At 37.4% G+C, this 19,847-nt stretch overlaps 1 protein-coding gene across 6 annotated transcripts in view; it reads right to left on the reverse strand.

Annotated features, from left to right (window-relative positions):
• Positions 1–557: 557 nt before the first annotated feature.
• LOC134205571 (RING finger protein unkempt) overlaps positions 558–19,847 on the reverse strand; it is a 38,645-nt gene continuing 19,355 nt past the window's right edge. The window contains exons 5-12 of one of the 6 annotated variants that reach the window (XM_062680922.1): positions 19,352–19,512; positions 18,971–19,264; positions 18,547–18,661; positions 14,851–14,985; positions 14,524–14,791; positions 14,103–14,463; positions 2,270–2,425; positions 558–2,206 (exon numbers count right to left, since the gene is read on the reverse strand). In XM_062680922.1, coding sequence (XP_062536906.1) covers positions 2,012–2,206; positions 2,270–2,425; positions 14,103–14,463; positions 14,524–14,791; positions 14,851–14,985; positions 18,547–18,661; positions 18,971–19,264; positions 19,352–19,512 — 1,685 coding nt within the window. In that variant the 3' untranslated portion in view covers positions 558–2,011. Of the gene's footprint in view, positions 2,207–2,269; positions 2,426–14,102; positions 14,464–14,523; positions 14,792–14,850; positions 14,986–18,546; positions 18,662–18,970; positions 19,513–19,847 lie in introns of all 6 variants that reach the window. The other 5 variants (XM_062680921.1, XM_062680924.1, XM_062680923.1 and 2 more) reach the window with 5 other exon arrangements.

The raw sequence follows: 19,847 nt of genomic DNA on the forward strand, positions 1-19,847 counted from the left end.
TTACTTTGAAAAAAATGACTTTTTATTCGGTTTATTACTATTTGGCCATGTAACATAAAATTGTTCTTTGTTTTATGCCGCAATTCTTGATTTCGGCGCCCCCCTGACGTCTGAGGCCCTTAGCGGGGGCAAACCTAGCAAACCGCACGCTACGGCGCACGGTGAAACGTATTAATAGGCGTACTTTTGCGTAAGGTGGAAGGTCTGCAGTTCTTGCTTCCTTAGCATAGCAATAAGATGGATGGCTAAGAAACAAGATTATCCTGAAGATGTCTGGATTTGAATCCTGGTCCGGTCCAGAAAAAAATTGTTGAGCTGGTTATTTTCTCGACTTTGCTGAGCATAAAATGAGAATTTGCCTTAGAAACCTTAATTTGGTTACCTGTGGAAGTGCCTAATGAACAATAAGCTGCAAGGTGACAATATCCCCATTAGGTATAATAAAGACAAAAAAGAAAAATAAGCCTTAAACCTCAGCTCGTAATCGGTGGTCTTCTTGAAAATAAAAAAATATAAAAAGGAACATATGTGAAATGAAATAAAACAAAATACACACATTACTGCTTCTGTGATGGTTATAATCATAAAATCATTCTAGATTTTAATTTCAACATAGTTTGATTCGTTAGAAAGGATAAATAATCAAAAACTCGGACCGTTACAATTCAGTTTTAAGATAACTTTTCAACTGGGAAATTTTTGGATCCGTACATGTACACTTACTATGCAGAGAATTTCAAATTGTAAATCTAAGAGCTTTGTGTAAACCTTGCTGTTCTCGCTTAAGTTTGACTCCTACCGATCAGCTTTCATTATTAGTCATTTAGTTGTCTACCTATCAAAAATAATAATATATCAGAATAATAATATTTGTTTAGTTCAAATTGTGTTCAGCCGTTCATAGTAATAGTGTTTGCTCTCTTTATGTAAAGAATAATAAGGAATACGTAAATTTATTCTAATGTTTCTGCCTAGCGTCGAGCACACTTCTTTCACTTTTCATCTGCCTAATATGAGTGTATGCATTTTTTTCCATCATGCTAGCCAGAAACTTTTTCAAAAATGCTAGAGGCAAATGAACAGAAACAAATTGGGTTATCCTAGCAGTTAAATAAGATCGCAAAAAAATAAATTATAAATACATATCCTCACTTTTGTTTTAATTTATTATATAAACGTCTCTCGTACCTACTGGTTCTCACTGTTTCTGCGCATAGTTCATTTTTATATTTGTTTCTATAATTTGTTGAAAGTAAAAAATGCAATCTTTCACATGGATAGCGAAATATTGTTCGCTTCTAAAAATTAAAAGCGAATAAATCGAATGTTGTCCCTTCTCTATTGTACAGAACAGATTGTTATATAAGTAAAAAAATCACTAGTCAATATAAGCTATAAATTATCTGAATACCTTCCATCTCAAGGTAGAAAGAAAAATATATCCCTGTGCTTGACGACGTGCTACCGTTCTGCTTTATTCGTTCCAACACTTGATTAAAGTTGGAAGCCTGACAGTTTAGAACGTATAAAATACTATAAAAGACGAAACTGATCTTGCTTTGTTTCTCTGTCGCCTCATGTATCAAACCATGCGCGTCTATTGAATGTTTTAAAGTGAACCTTTCGTCACTATCATCATGTAAATTACTTAATTTTGTCCTAAATGGTAGTCGCTGTTGTTCAATGTGGTCACAAAAATATCACTGTTTTTCATATTAGTTACCCAGAACTGTAAACATTATCAACATAAAAAAACTTTGACCAAAGTAAAACAAAACAGAAATACATTTAGGTTTTTGAATGTTCCAGGCGAATTCTGATCAAGTTTAGTCTTGATAAGTTGCGATTTGATGATGCTCGATGTGGGCGTACTAGCTTATGATCAGGGGGTAAATGTAACATAGTAGTTTCCACATGTATTTGTAACTATATCGAGGTGCGATTGTATTCATGCTCTAGCGTTGATTGACGCAGACAAGATCACAAAGTTTTGTGATCTCACTACTGCTATTTACGCTTGTGACGTAACTGGCGTCTGACAGTAAGGACATTCGCGCTGTGTAGCTGCGCAGGAATCACAGAGCACATAGTGATTGCACGGAACAAGTGTTACCGATCGGTTGTTTTCTTCACACTTCATGCACTTGGTAGCCGTTTCGAGGTAGAGTACCTTTTCTACCTCCTCGATTTCGGCGCGCAGCTTAGCCTGTCGAAGAAATGTATTCAATTAATTTTTGATCTAACAGTACATATCATTAGTTACGCTTACCTGTATATTCTTCAATTTTGGCAAAGGCAGTCCACGCAGATCACTAGCTCGATAGTTTGCCGTGCTGTTGCTACCAATATTCACTTGTTCTAACTTCTCTTTGAGGGCTTTGACATGTGATAGAGCTTCATCTCGTTGTTGTTCAGCCAGCACAGTCTTGAAAGAAACAAGTTAAAATACATAATTTATTCACTATTATTTTTCTTCTTCGTACACACTTTTAGAAGTAATTTTTAGCCATTTCGTTTATTTATAGACACACACGCCGTAACCAGCTTTACAGAGTCACAATCATGTTTTACCAATTCTGGTATCTTTTCTTCATTAGTATGAACATTGGCGGTTTGCGTCATTACTGAGATGATGCCGACAGACATACATACTTCTGTAGAAAGATGTGGAGTGCTTTAACGAAAGGTGCAATGCTACGTGTCAATAGAGCAGGATCGTTGCTCAAATGGCAAAGAGCATGGGATACCGCAGTCAAAGGTCGTTGGACCCTTATTCCGGATGTATCGTGTTGGATCAATAGAAAGCATGGTCATCAGATCAACTTCCATCTTATACAGCTGTTGCCTGAACATGTCTGTTTCAATTTGAACTTGGTTCGCCCACTTAGCTTGCTGTGCTGTGTATCTGTCGGGTCGGAAGCGAACACCATCTTTGTAGGGTTGCTGTCCGGCATTCTTGCCACATGCTCTGCCCATCGTACCCTTCCAGTTTTTATTTTTTGCACGTCAAACATCAAAGTGATTGACTGCTAGGCAGGGTTTGCAGAAATGGCTCTCAATAGATAACGAACAACGATAAAAAAGAGGCAAAAACTGTTCCAAATCATAACAAGCCATGACAACAAATTTATCAAACTTGTATACAAGTGCGAAAAAACAGAATCTGATAGGCAGCCCCCACAGAAAAATGGTGATTCTCGCTTTGTTTTCGCTTCTTTCCTGTTGGTTACTGCACAGCTGTGTAAAATAAGTTAAAATGCATCATCAGAACAAGTGCTTCCCGTATTTGGAGGTTTCTAAAAGAAATTTATCATGGGGTATAGCCTCCCGAATCAGTTCTCTATCATGACAGCTTGCGAAAAAAGTCTTTCGCGGTATGCTACATATCGTATATGTATACAAAGATGATGTCAGAGACTTGTTCTTTCTCTTTAGGATTCAATCCCTGCTGCTAGGACCTGTGTACGCGCAATTCCGTGAGAAAGTCAAGGGCAATAAATTTGAATTAAGTGTTAGGTACGTAGGTTTGTTTGTTTTGTTTTAAATGGTCGGGGTTTTGTCAATCCGCATCGAGCGCCCCACATGTGGGGTAAGTGAATAAATGATTTTAAAAGAGGATTTTTCAATATAAGAACACATTTTCTGTTCATATATATCATGCAAATGATAATTATACTGAATAGAGCATAACTGTGATCTGTTGTGAAAAAGCATCACAAAGTGCCTCCATTAAATGATGTTTATGTTTTTATGTTTTCTTTACTTGAATTTTTTGAGATCTAATATCTCATCTCCATTTGTGTCTAACACCACTTTCTATTTCAGGTTTATAGTAAGATAATAAACCTTGGCGATAATGCATCTTTGAAATATTCATCAAACCTGGAATCATATTGTTTTCATTAACAATCCATTTATGATTTCAGTAGGAGAGGCTACATTAACAAATAAATAAATTTTAAAAAATTCAACTAAATAAATCATAATTGTTGATATATTTGCAATACAAGATATATTAGTAGTGATTCTTGTATTTAAGCTAAGGTACACCGGGGCAAGTTGAAATGCGGGGTAAGTTGAAACGGAAGCTGTAATTCGGAAACGAAATGACCGAACGCCCTGATTATTTTTTACAACAAACTACTCCCCTGAACGCACCTTCTGACGGTGACCATTCCCAGAAGATTGCAGCTACAAAGAAACAATCCCTGCCTATGTTAATTTTTCGCCCTTTGCAAAATTTTAATCAACTTTTTGTCGTGCCAATAAAACAGGTCTCAAAATGATATCGGTCTCAAAAACCCATCGGGGCAAATAGAAATGTGTGATGCGGGGCAAGTTGAAACAAAGATTCAAAACGTCACCCTCGCATTTTTTTTCTAAAATTTATAAAAAGGTCCAAACTGCTGAAAACTAATTTAATAAATTTCCGCCCATCCCGTCATGATTGCAACCCGTCAGAGCCGCGCACATAGGATACGTTTGCGTTGGGTTTGACACATTTCTCATGGGAAAACTGTCAAACGCAACGCAAACGTATCCTATGTGCGGGCTCTTTCTACAATCTCGACTAAAAAGTAAAATGAAAAGGGGTCATGTTTTAACCGCATGATCTAGTTTTGACATTCTTAATCTACTTTTCCTCGTAGTGAACACTGGTTCTCAAAAAAATAAAACAAAGAGCTTGTAACTTAAAAGGACTTAAAAGACTTAAAAGGTAATTTAAAAAAATCTTAGTTGACGAGTGTAAAAACGATAAGTGTTATGTCTTGCCTCGCGTTTTATTAGTGACCTTGTAAGCATTTCGTTAACTCCGCCTTTCACCCTCCGCCCCCCTTTCTCCAGTCAAGGAGTTGATGAGATGAGAGTTGATACGCTGGTTAATTAATGTGAATTTATCACCAGTAGGAGGCAATCAATCTGATAAATTTCTAGCGTAGTGCGTTCTCTAGAATTTGGTCCCTGAAAATTACCGTTGTGAATTTGTTGTATACTGCCCTTATTCGCAGAAGTGTCCAATGTCAGTTTTCTCCGGCTTGAGTAATTTGCCGTTGATTTTTTCAAACATGTTTTGCATGAAGAAATACAAAAAAAAATGAAAAAATTGCGATTTTTCCATAAATAATGCATAATATTCTTCATTTGTATATATTGATATGAGACAATTGAATGGACCATATTTAAGTTTATTTTTGAGTAAAAGAGTATCAATATCTGGAATATGACTTTTATGCGAATAGATATCAAGATAAAGCAACACAATTTGGGATTTCTAAGAAGAAAATCAAAATCTTGAAAAAATTACATGTGACTTTTATGCGAATTTAGTCACCTTTACAACCTCGTGCATCTTGAGTATCACTGAGTGCATATATTGTGATTTTAATATGGAAAAATAGCTTATGTCTGTATGTAGCGCAGTGTTTCAACTTGCCCCGATACGTGGGGCTAGTTGGAACGATGCATATAAAAAGTAATTTCAGTATATAAAATATATATATAAAAAGTTTGGTGAGGTTGCTTATTTTTTATGTATTATCTTTGGCTCGAGCTAGCAAACACAGCAAACGGATTCAAAATTTATCAAAAAGCGATTTTTTTATAGCACTTCAAAGATCAACTTTGAAAAAACCATTTCAACTTGCCCCGGTGTACCTTATATAAATAACATTTTTTCACGAATTATTTATCAAACATGGATTATTTAAAACACTGACACGCTTGGCACTTCGGCAGGCTTGGCATTTACCGTGATGTGCCCTAATTTCACGCGCGCCCTAACTTCGCGCATTACAAAATCTTTTTTTTTTTTCAATTTTTAGGTACCAATCAAAATTGAAAAATCTGGAGGACTACAAAATATCAATGTTGTTAAATGTTTTTCACGAAACCATTTGAAAAACAAACTTGGTTTAGTACACCAAATCAAATTATTTTAGTTTGGTCCTCCCCTATCGACCGCCATATTTGCTTTGCTTAGCACAGAGACGATGAACATGACCCAAGTAAACAAATGATTTTACTGTACAAAAGTGACTACTTTTTGGAAATATTTGTATCCATTATGCTCTGTTGGATATGTTTATTCGTCATAACTATTGAAAAGTGTGAAATTTTATGTATTTTGTGTTTATTTAGACTTTCGCTTTGTGCGCGAAATTAGGCATATGAGAGTAATTAGGGTGCCTAATTTCGTTTATTTTTGTTGCGTAGTTTCATTTGCAACATAAAATGCAACATGCAATGAAACAAAAGCAATATAATGCACAGGACAGTTTTACACTGAATAGAACCCGAAGAGTTCACTTCCATACGCTTTTTAACTAATTTTCAGGCGGATAAACCACCGACATCGACTAATGTTGACTTGAAAAATATTATAGATTAGTGCCTGCAATAGCTATCAAATCCGATGTGTAAAATGATGCTAAACTTAAAAACTACAACAGCTTTTTCGATAAAGTATATAATATTGAAGATGTCTTATATGAAACACATATTTGAAGATGTCCTATGTAAGAGATAGCGGAATTTAAGACTTTCATACATGATGTCTCTAAAATTAAAACTTTTTTTAATACAGCAGCTAAACATTGTTCATACAATGCCTTTTTCTTGCTAAAATACGGTTTATATTTTAGAAAAAAACGACATTTTAGAAATTATGACTTGTGTCAACTAAAATTCATGAAGTAAAATCTAAGCAAAGCTCCAGAGGGTCGAAATATAGGGGCATACCATTTCGACTAAAGAATGGGTCACTGACGGCTGTCTGATACCGTTATCTGCATATTTTGAACAATGGATGCATGCTTCTTCGTCAACTGATTATATTTCATCAAACCAATAACGATATTCAATTCCAAACATGAGCGAAGTTAGGAACATTTTTGCGCGAAATTAGGAACTATCCTATTTTCATGCGCGAAATAAAGGAGCATACAACGGTCTCAGATTCATACCGCATTTTTTTTTAATGCAGCGAAGTTTGCAAGTAACATTTTTCTGAGAACCTAGAATCCTTCTACTACGTGATGCAGTAGCAAATGTTCCCAAATGGCCACTACATGTTTTTCAATGAACGTTTTAACTTTGTCAGATCCTAAGTGCGCGAAATTAGGGTACTTCACGGTACTCGCAAAATGAGCTCAATGAAAGTTCCTCAAAAATGAGCAACAAGACATCACGGTTATGATCAAAACATAAAAAAAGATGCTCTTTGTTGCGCGAAAAATGAGGAGCGGCTCTCTTTGAGAGAAGCCGTTTGTCTCAATGTGCCTCTTTGATGAGCATCATTTTTGTTGTTCTTTCCAACTGAACGTACAGAGGAATGAAAGCACACTTCTGTCATACCATCGCTACCCGCACAACAGCCTCACACATTCGCACCTGTATGAGACCAGCATGAGAATAGCGAACGTGTATTGCATCCATTGGCGGGTAGAAATGAATACCATTCTATCTTTACATTAATTATTTACTGCTACTGTAACAGGCAGCTTTATGTAGGCAATCCTACATTTATCTGGCTAGCAATTAGAATTTAATTTGAAAAGAGATTAGTGACGAAATTATCTAATATGAAAAAAAGGAAGGGGCTGGGAGCAATCCCTTGAGTGTCCTTGATCTCCTTTTATAAGAAAGAAGTAGTGGCATAAGGGCACCAAGCGAACAGCGACTCTAGTGTATATTAAAGAGGCTGCACTCATAACAAAGAGATGAAGTGTCAAAATTGGAACAGCGCATTTGCTGTCAAATCGGTTGTTCCAATTAGGGATCCTATATTAAGAGATGTGCGAATACTTTTCCAGACGATTTAGCAACGCTGTTACTTTCGTAAACAAACGCTGCCAGCACTTGCCGCAGTGAAAAATGTTTAGGCTTGCACATGACTTTACATTCGAAGACACTTTTTGATTATTTTGTCTATCCTCTAGCAGTGCATTTTCGCTAAAATTAAAGAGCAATACGAATGAACACGATATAAGACATCAACTAGACTACTTTTACTTACGAAAGCAAAACAAATTGTTTATTCGATAAAACTTTTCATAAAATCTATTTCACCAAAATCGTAATACCTTTCGATCTGCAACAATAACGATGTTCATTTGGCTCAGATTTTGACAGTTCTCAATGCTCGATTGGCTCAAGATGGCCGCTTTCGCATATCTCTGAATGTAGGATCCCTAGTTCCAATCGAGCACAAGGTTGTTAAAGGTAGGAGTATTGCGTCTCTTTGTTTTTAATCCAGGCTCGTTAGTGTATATCGTTTCGATCGAACAATACAAGATTTGTTCGACTGCTTGCATTTCAAAAAAAAATGTCAAGCTCTTCTACACGGTTAGAAAAAAGTACCTAATTTAAGGTACTTTTTTTCTCTTGCATCTCCCTCCATCTTCCCTTTGTTGTCATAAATTTTTATTTTTTATTTATTTATTTATTATCAGACTAAGGCCGGAGTGGCCTGTGCTGCACATAAATCTTCTCCATTCAGCTCGGTCCATGGCTGCACCTCGCCAACCACGCAGTCTTTATTTATTTATTTATTTATTTCATCTTTGGTTCAAAACCACACAGACTACAGTATCTTAATCCTATTTTTGAAGACAAGCTTACTAACATTATAATCAAACATATCACATACATCGTTAAACAATCTACAACATCTGTCAAGTGGTTTATTGTAACCGTAAGCAGTGCGGTGCGCCGGGGTCCAAAGCAATTGGGGATTGCGTAATCGGCGGCTAGGTGCGTGGAAATTGATTTCCCGGAGCACGCTACTGCAGTCAATGTTATCACGGATCATGTCAAAAATGTAAAGTCGTTGTAAATACGTTCGGCGTTTGGAGAGTGTTTGCAAGCCAATGAGCGCACATCTGTGCTCATACGGTGGCAGGTTATCGGGATTGGTCCATGGCAGCTGTCGTAATGCGAATCTGACGAAACGTTTCTGGATGCTTTCTATGCGTGATGCATGAATCGCATGGTAAGGAGCCCATATTTGAACTCCGTACTCAACAATGCTTCGGACCAATGAGCAGTATAATGTTTTCAGAGCATAAACATCATCGAATTGTGCAGAGTTGCGGCGCAGGAAGCCAAGCATAGTGTTGGCTTTGGAGATTGTCTTTGAGATGTGCTCGTTGAACCGAAGCTTACTGTCCAAGGTAAGGCCAAGATCCTTTATGGAGTTAACTCTCATAAGCGGTGACTGGTCCATCGAATAGTCAAATCTGATTGGTGAGTGAACACGGGAAAAAGTAATGATTCTGCATTTGGTGGCGTTGGCTTGCATTCCGTTTATCTGACACCACGATGATAAGCGCACAATGTCGGCTTGAAGTGCACAGCAATCTAAAGCTGACTTCACGACTCGGTAAATTTTCAGGTCATGCGTTGCGTTGCGTTGTAACGGAGTATTTCGTAGATTGCATACTGATAGTTGTCATGTATATTCTTTACCTTTATTACCCCAATTGCTTATGGATTTCCATTTGGGATTTAATGGAAATCCAATTGGGGGTCCAAAATGATAAAACATGAAAGCTATCATTGCCGACCACGCCCATCTTCTCCGTTACTAGGAAAGGGAAGGAAATGATGATATGACATCTACTTAACGAGAGGCCAGCGACTCACCGACGCCCTCATAGATGTCAAGGAATTGGATGGTGGGTAGGGTATGTGGTTTAGGAGTATCATTATAAGCAAATGATAGAAAATTTGTGGAAATACGTTGGGAGTGACTTTGCTAAGAAATTTATGTCACTCCATTATCCTTGCCGATGATTTTCCTCGGATGGGGCGAAGGTATTAGCCTTGCCCTGGCTAATAGCCTAGGTTTAAGCGCCTTTGCTCGCTCTCTGAAACGAAAAAAAAGCAAAAAGAAATTAAATTCCCCTTCCCCCCTGATATGATAATGATTTTGATCAACAAATGAATTCTAAGTGGATGAATAAATGATCAAACGGCTGCAAACAAGCCTCTATTGTCGTAGCAGAAGCAAATCCGCCTCAATACGACAGGCAGAAGCACATGTTTGTGATTCAAACGCGATCGACTGTTGTTCAATTTTGATACACATAGTTGGGTAGAGAGAAAAGATGTGAAATATTGCTAAAGTAGGATTCGATGGATACGGGGAATTGACTCATATGCCACCGTTATTAGCTGGTTATGGGACAGCTTTCTCGCAAGGGCAGCTGTTGTATAATTGGTAATACGTCCGTGTTCTTAATTCAATAAAAGAAGTGACAGAATATGTACAAAAAGACAGCTTGATGTTAAATCGTAGTGATGATAGGTTTGTAAAAACGTAATTACTTTTGCTTACCTTTCCCGTAATATGCAATTTTGCGTTCCATACATACCAGATCCAGTAGAATTATATCTGGAAATCAACCTACTAGGTATCTGCGAAAAGCACCACCCGTCATCGACAGCTCCGAGAGAAAACGGCGACGGCGACTGGATTTCGGGCTGCATTTGACACGTGTCGGAGTAATTTTGATGCCATCGTTCCTTAAAAATAGTTTCAATCCTTTTCGTCCTACCTCCAAACGATTTCAATTTATCCAGCTCGACCGTTATTCTTGACAGAGTTGTTCTCTTCAGATAATCACCCGCCTTGATCTCTGATGCGCAGGCATTCAGTTTAGTATCAAAAATCTTGAAATTTTTTGAGAGTTTGGAGAGTTTTTGTTTGGCTGCTGTAGATCGACAAACGATCTTTTTCAATGTGCCGGAAACTCCAAATACGCCTATTGAAAAAAAAATCACTTCCACGAGGAAAAAAAATGGCGGACGGAAATTTTTCGTGTCCGTTCACACCGCGCGACTACTTCGATCATTTTTCGACTCGGTAAATTTTCAGGTCATCCGCAAAAAGCAGCTTGCACGAGTGTAGCTGATCGCAAACGTCGTTGATAAATAGCGCAAAAATTAAAGGTCCTAGGTGACTCCCTTGTGGAACGCCAGACGGAATCTCGAATTCATCGGAACTGGCGTCACGAACCTTGACGAAGGCTTTTCTTGAAGTCAAGTACGAATGAATCCAGTTGACGATCCACGACGGTAGACCAAGACGGTTCAGTTTCAAAATAGCAAGATCATGCGGAACTTTATCAAATGCTTTCGAAAAGTCAATATACACAGCATCTACTTGTTGCCGCTTCTCGATGCATCCAATAACACTATTGGTAAAGCTCATCATCTTCGGAGGGTCCGCAAATCGTCCTCCACCTGATCGATCCACCTTGCCCGCTGTGCACCTCGCCTTCTTGTTCCCGTCGGATCGTTGTCGAGAACCATTTTCACCGGATTACTGTCCGACATTCTGGCTACGTGCCCGGCCCACCGCAGTCTTCCGATTTTCGCGGTTTGAACGATGGATGGTTGTTGTCATAAAATGAAGAGCAAAACCACTCAACAAGGGCATTAAAGTGTGGAAACCCAACGTTGAGTAATCTCATGTTTACAAAAGTTGAGTAAAATTTACCTAACTTTTGCTCAGCTTCTATTAAAAATTAAGTACATTTTACTTAATATTAACCTCGGAGGTGAACTAGCCTTGGGCTAAAAACCTCTTTAATAAAGATTATAATAATAATAACTTATTATTAAGTACATTTTACTTAATATTAAGTAAATTTTACTCAATTTCAAGTGAAAATTACATAATTTTGGGTTCCCACACTGAACCCCCGATTCGAGTAAAAAGTACTTAATATTAAGTACTTTTTTCTAACCGTGTAAGGGAATGTCTTCATTAGCATAAATCAAGTTTAGTGCTATTCCATTTACATAGTGATGAACTTTGTTTAAACTCTAAAATAGCTTTAATAAAGATCATAAATAAAAAATAAATAAATATTCCAATTACAACAACGTGTAGAAATTAAATGGAACAATCCTAAACTCGCCTTATGTCAGTGATTGAATTGTTTTCTAAACAAATACGATAAATACAATAACCTACAACTGGCTACCGTGAGATTAGCCAACTAATTATCATAAATGTATTCGCCACCATCAATCCCGTCCTTCGAAAAGAGGCTCATGAGCAACTTTTTCCTCACTTCATTGAGTCAAATCATTCAGTTATCATTGAGAAATGTATTTATTTCGAGCTACCCAAAAAAAATGAAACGTAAAAGTACCAAAGAGAAGAGCAAAGATTCGTGTGACGAAAGCATTGAGCATTTTTTTCTTCTTCTCCTGATTCGCTCTGAGGAGCATTCCATCCCTGCTTTGGGTTCCTGATTTAGTATTACCACGTATCACTGTAACAATCAAACGCCTTCGAATGAGTTCGAATTGGTATCATTTGCCCATATACGCCTAATAGAAATTATTTGTGCTTGGAAAAATAGAGAAATGCATTCAGTGTCGGAAAATTTTCACTTGCCCATGGTAAAAAAACAGGCAAAGCAATAAAATATTTTTTTCAAAATGTTTGTGGTTGGAATTCAGAACTAAGGTACAGTGGGGCAAGTGGGTAAAGGAAATCGTATATTTATGTTATAACAAATCATCTATCCAATCTTTATATACCTGCGACCAAGATTTTTGAAAAATACTTTAAGGATACAAAATATTTAGAAGTACCCCACTTGTGGGGTAAGTGAAAAAATAATTTTAGAAAAGGATTTTTCGATATAAGAACACATTTTCTGTTCATATATTTCATGCAAACGATAATTATACTGAATAGAGCATAATTGTGTTTTGTTGTGATGCTTTTTGATACTTCAAGAAAGTCAAAGGGTACTAAAGTGCCTCCATTAAATGATTTTTATTTTTTTGTTTTCTTTACTTGAACTTTTTGAAATCTAACATTTCATCTCCATTTGTGTCCAACATTCCTTTTGTTTCAGGTTTAAAGTAAGATAATGAACCTTGGCGATAGTGTTGTTTTGTGTATGCAGCGAAATTATCTTTGAAATAATAATCAAACCTGGAATCATCAGTGTTGTGCTTCATTAACAATCCACTTAGGATTTCAGAAGAAGAGTCTACATTAGCAAATGGCTAAGTCTTCTAAATCTCGACTAAATAAATCATAGTTGTTAATATATTTGCAATTGCAGTGATTCTTGTATTTAAGCTCTATAAATACCTTTTTTTCACGAATTATTTATCAAACATGGATTTTTTTTTATACACTGATACGCTTTGCACTTTCGGTTCTGGATTTAGTATTACCGTATTACTAAGTGTCACTCTAATTACCAGAAGCCTTCGAATGAGTTTAAATTGGTATCATTTGTTTATATACGCTCAAAAGAAATTATTTGTGTTTGAAAAAATAGAGAAATGCATTCAATATCGTAAAATTTTCACTTGTTCCACCCGTGGTAAAAAACAGGCAAAGTCATAAAATATTTTTTTCAAAATGTTTGTTGTTCATATCAAAGTTTTTGTGGCTGGTATTCAAGACTACATAGAAAGCCAACTTATCAATGCACTAATTTTGAATGTGTCATGAAAATCAACATAAAAAATATTCGTATTTATTGACACGCAAAACAACTTGTGCAAAAGATAAACATGGCAGCTTAATAAACTTTTACTCTCGCATGTTGAAATGGTTCATTATTTCATGTTTCACGTATTCAACACAATGATTTGAATGGCCTTGTATGATTGTGAAATGAAATTGAACAATTCTGTGCTTCAATAATGAAATATTTGCGTTTTTTTCATTTACTCCATTTACCCACTTACCCCACTGTACCTTACAAAGAAAACCAACTTATCAATGCACTAATTGAATGTGTTATGGAAACCAACATAAAAAATATTTGTATTTATTGACACGCAAAACAACTTGTGCAAAAGATAAACTTGAAAGGTTAATAAACTTTTACTCTCGCATGTTGAAATGGTTCATTATTTCATGTTTCACTTATTCAACGCATTGATTTGAATGGCCTTGTATGATTGTGAAGTAAAATTGAATAATTCTGTACTTCATCAGTGAAATACTTGCGCTTTTTTCACTTACCCCATTAACCCCACTGTACCTTACTGTATCTATACCTTGAATTGATGTAAAGCTAAATAAAACTGTTGTAGGTGAAAATAAAAAAAAAACTCACCTTTCTATTGCTTTCCTCCATCTGAGCTTTCCACGCTTCACAAGCATTTGTCGCTTGCATGACTTGCTCTTCCCAGTTGATCATTTGTGCATTTTTATTGGCTAGTTCATCACGTAACCGTTCCATACCGGATGCCACCAGTGGCGACATTGAGTATGCATGATTGGCATTGGAACTCTTGGCCGCTGCGGCAATGGCTGCAACTGCTGCAGCCTGTTGCTGCTGTTGAACTTGTTGTTGCTGTTGTTGCTGCTGCTGTTGTGCCACCGCGGCTGCCGCCTGTTGCATATGATTATCGAATAACAGGTTTGTATTATTGTTGCTTAGTTCATTGTTAAGTGAGTTGAGTTCCGATATTCGACTAGAAAGGAAAACTTACTTTAGCTGTCCATCCAGACTTAATTTATTACATCAAAATTACCTAAGTTCCGGACTAGCTGATAGACCACCGTCGCCACCGGTCAACACTGGCGAGATTATGTGAGACTGAAAGAATAGACTATCGGTGTTACTGTGACCGAAGGATGTGGCTAGTTTCGGTGCCGAACTACTGCCAATGTGATGTGATTGGCTATTTCCAAACATGGAGTCATTCATGCCAAAAAGATTTGAATGCGATGAGGGACTGAAGTTGTTACCCAACGAACTACCAGGAATGTTAACCGGTGCAGATGTACCTTGAAGAAGACCTATAGAAAACAGTTTGAAATATTACAATTGAAATACACGAGTCGTCATCAATACTAACCAGATATGGAGTTCCCCATTGGAGAACCCGGAATATTGACCGGTGCAGAACTGCTTGCTAGCAAACCAGAAGATGCTATTCCAGCTGAAATTGAATTGTCTAGTCCATGAATGGTATCACGTCGCGTCATATCATCTTTGTGATTTAATTTTTGTGTTGGTAATTATTTGTGGCGAACGTGAAATATGGACGTAAACGAAAGGAAATGAAAAATGAAGTAAGGTTCAATGTATAGGGATATTTTTTGTATATTTGAAAAGTTTTAACATCTATAAAATAGATAATGAAATTCTTGAAATCTGTTCACAGACCGAACCAGCTACCTTTGTTTAGAACTTCCTGAACCGACATTTTTCGGCTTTGATGTATTCAATATAATTAATGTTAACTTTGAAAAAATCGAAAACAAAAAGGCAAAAAAGTACTGCAGTGTGAACCGGTCTAAAAATTGTCCTATTTAATAATGCTATTTGGCATAACGATTAAAATGTTTAAAGGCCATTTGGCATAAAGACCATTTGGCATAACTTGTTAGGTATCTCCTCGGGGCCATTTGGCATAATGACCATTTGACATAATCCTCGAAAAATGTATTAAATACAATGGTCCGTTTGGCAAAACTACCATTTGGCACAAAAAAGGTTAATCGTAGGAATATATGATTTCCGTTTTTAGAAGTACGTATTTACCTAGAATAAGGCAAAAGAGTAGATGTTCCTTCTTTTAAAGTACGCATTCGCCCGGAATAAGGCAAATGAGCAGATGACTCCTTCTTTAAAAGTATGCATTTGCCCGGGATGAAGCAAAAGAATAGATGACTCCTTCTTTAAAAGTACGCATTTGCCCGGAATAATGCAAAAGAGTAGATGACTCTTTCTTTGATAGTATGCGTTTTCCCGAAAAAAGGCAAAAAAGTAAATGACTCATTTTTTATAAGTACGCATTTGCCCTGGATAATGCAAGAGTAGATGGCTCCTCCTTTAAAAGTACGCATTTGGCCGGGATAAGGAAAAAGAGTAGATGACTCCTTTAAAACAACGCATTTGCCCGGAATAAGGCAAAAAAGTAGATGATCCCTTTTTTTTGCACGGCAAAAGAGTAAATGACCCCTTCTTCAAAAGTACGCCTTTTCCGGACAGAATACTAGATGACCCATTTTTCTAAAGAACGCAAAAGTCGAAGCGTATATGATTTCTTTTCTACGCATACGATCGGAATAAGATAAATGAGCTGATGATTCCATCTTTTAAAGCACTCGATTTCTCCTTATAACGAGAAAGCATGCATGCATTTGGTTGGAAGAATTCTAATGAGTAGATCATTCCTCCATTCGAAGCACGCATTTGAAAAAAAAAAACTTTAAAAGATCACTTTTTCACATTTTCAGGAATAAGGCAAATTAGCACATTATTTCTTCATTTAAATCCATTCATATTAAAATTTATTTAATTAGGCGAAAAAGTAATTCACTCCTTTAAATATGCCCAGAATAAGGCAATAATACAGATGTAAATTGGGCTTCTTCCCAGAGTTTTATAATTCTTTTAATTTTTATGCTAAATGGACGTTAGGCCAAATGGCCATAAAATCATTATGACTTCCATAATGGCCCCTGGCTATTCAACTCGTTATGCCAAATGGCACTATGCCAATCGGACTTATGCCAAACGGCATTATGCAAAATGGAATTATGCTATTTGGGGTAGCCCCGTTGCAGAACGGGTTGACCACCACACTGATTTAGAACTATCTAGGCTACGAAATGTCAACAGGTGGTTACCTGCTGTAAGGTACTGAATGTCAGGAGTGTGGTGCAAGCGAATGGGAGCTGGGGATATTACAAGTACCCCCACAGAGTAAGGGACCGAATGTATGGCCGAGCACACAGACACAAGTATGCTTCGCATGGTACGTGTGGTCAGTGTCACTGCTTAGGCAGTAGTGTGATCCGGCTGTCAGTGACGGAATGAGTGAAGTCTCGCTAGGTCTGGCAGGAGTGTCGGGGGGTTGATCATTCTACTGCACCTCAGAAATAGGATACGTGAAAGTGTCTCCCTCGTAGCTGATGTAGGAGTGGCATAGGAGGCACCAATCCAGGGTCGCCTCCGGCTTGGTGAACAAGTGGTATCACTCCGTTGCAGGACGAATGATTACCACACTGATTGAGGACCAACTGGGATACTGGGATGAGATATGCCAATTCGGAATACTTCCAAGGTACCTGCCTTCTACTTGTTGGTGTTCTCGCGGCTCAGGAGGGTGAGCTTTGAGGTACATGTGGTGCCAGTGTGTTTTTGTACACAGGTGGTGCATAGGGAGTACATGGAGAGGTAAGGCTCAAGAAACATTGACCGAAGAAAAAGGCTTTCTGAATGATGTACCACCGGCGGTGTGTCGTCTGTCTCTTTCCGTCATTCGAAGAATTGTGATTGTATTAATGCAACACCGGACAATATCACAAACACTCTTTGAAAATATGGATTTATGTAGTGGTTTGTTGCCAATTTTCCTTCCTCCTTAAGGCGCATACGTGCACTTGTGTACGTCATGTGTCGTTTTGGGAGAAGTACGTTTAGTACTGCCTATCCTCCAGAAGTAATACTGTAAGGTAGCCCAGGAGGATCATGTTTTTAGAAGAGAGGGTAACTCAAGCAACCTTCCGTTACTTGAGTGGGTTTGTGGGACGGCCTTCCGTCAACCCCACTCCTTGCGTGATAATTTCATTTAAACTTTGTTGTACTAGAAAGGCAAAAATGGTGTTTCAAACCATGGTTGGACCCTAAAAAGCCAAACGATTGTATCGAAAAAGGCTGAGGGAGGCAATAGTAAACATTACCGATTATTATGTTTTTTTATTAATATTTTTTTATACTTTACTGTATGTACTTTATTTATACTGTAAAAATGAGTAAACAAAAAAAATATTAGTTGGACAAACGATCAACCATTGCGTGCAGATAAGTGAACGCACCAGTACGTAATTCTCTGCGGTACATAATTCGTGCTTAACTATTACAGTCACAATTTTAAGGCGGACGAAAAAAAAACAAACGATACACCGTCGGGGGTGATTCGATCGAAAATCTCTTTTCTTCATACAATTTTCCTTGCACCTTATACTATGTTCGCAATACCGCCTGAAAAACATGTTATCCGAATTCTCCACAAAAGAAAGCTCATCAAGATAGCCGAATAACATGTTACAAGTATTATACTATGTTCGAACTAGGACCTTGTAACATGTTATTCAGCTATCTTGATGAGCTTTATTTTGTCGATAATTTGAATAACATGTTATTCAGGCCGTAGTGCGAACACAGTATTAAGGCGATAGCTGGACATCGCCCAGGATAGAGATCTTTCAAGACAGCCCTTTGCACCACTCGGGGTGTACAGGACCCACAAGTTGTAATATTTAACAGTTATGGGTAATAGTAATAGTCCCATATGCCAAAAAATATTAATGATAGATTGTAAAGATGAATAATGTCAAACATGAATGTTAATTATTCCTCCACACTACATCTCTCCGAAAAGTAAAGGAGAAATGCGTAATAAATTTATGATTTGTGGGTTTGACTTCAAAGTAGGTACTACGTGAGTGAGGATGGCAGACCGATTAATTTCAAGACTTTCAACCAATTTAATAAAATTTTGAATTATTGAAAAATAACGCGTGAATGCATAAATACTTACAAACTCCTCCATCCAACGAAGATGCTATATTCCTAAGATTGAATGTTAGACACATTCGTTTCCGTTGCTCCTTTTCCATTGGGCTCATTGTAAGATCGTTGTCAATCGCCATCATCTGAAAATTATGAAAGAAAAATGTATTAAACAGTTATTTAAATTATATGTGCACATTGATATTGGGCAAGAGATTTAACCGGCTCGGATTATAACTTCCAATTAAACTACCAGAGCAACATAAGTTACTGCACAGAACTGATCTAATTTTATGACGTTGCACTGAGCATGCATTTAACGGATTACAAACTGTACTTTGTTTCATACTAAGAATTTCAGAATTTTGTTTGAATTCATTACTGGCAATGAGACGATTTCTAATTCGAAGATATGCAACAAAGTTGTCCACTAGTTCCAGTTGTTCTCCCACCTGTGCCCGAATCTCCGGTGTAAAGTCCGGAAAACTATTCGATAGCAGTGAGCTAGCAGCGGTACCGCCATTGCTGAACAGCGTTGATTGTAAGCTACCGAGACTATTGTTGGCTTGATTGCTGACGCTACCACTGCCATTGCAGTTGGCGGATGTTACGATGCCTAGGAGACTACTATTATTATGCTTTTGCTGTAGCTGTGAACCTGGTGCTTTGTTGTGGGAACTATGATTAGAGCCGATACTGCTGGTGCTTGCCGATTCACTACTTTCTGCGCTACCATTCTGCAGCAGCTGGAAGAACGATTGAAAATTCTGCGGTTCAAGTTCAAATGGTAGATTCTCCTGCCGTCCTCCGTCCAGATAGCTTAGTACACTCACCGCTAGCTCGTGTTTGTCCTTCTTACTGAGGGAACAACCAAGTCCACCTCCTCCACCTCCCCCACCACTATCGGGAGGCAAAACCGAAGAAATCATATCGCTAAGGGCAAGTGCTTGGCTATCTAGATCGCGGGACGATAATTCTTCAGTTAGGACATAAGCTGCGGAAAGAAGAAAATAAATATATGATTAGGTTTTCAGCAAGCACAAAACTTAATGTTTTTAAACGGGTCACAATGTATCTGAGATAGCTATATAAAATGAAACATATGAGAAATTTGGATGGTAGGTACCTAATTAAAAAAAAAATGTATTTTGGAATGCCTTTATTTTTTTTACCAAATTTCTGAAGAGAGGAATAAAAACCTAGATTGATCCACATAGTCAAAATTCAGCATTTGCTCTCGTGTTTTGCTAGGACACAAACATCTGTGGATGGAATCACTGTTTTTGGTTTAACTTCCAAATACAGTGAATGATCGTCTTTAAACGAAAA

This window comes from Armigeres subalbatus, chromosome 1, assembly GCF_024139115.2.
Source record: "Armigeres subalbatus isolate Guangzhou_Male chromosome 1, GZ_Asu_2, whole genome shotgun sequence".
In the NCBI taxonomy this organism is placed as follows: Eukaryota; Metazoa; Arthropoda; class Insecta; order Diptera; family Culicidae; genus Armigeres; species Armigeres subalbatus.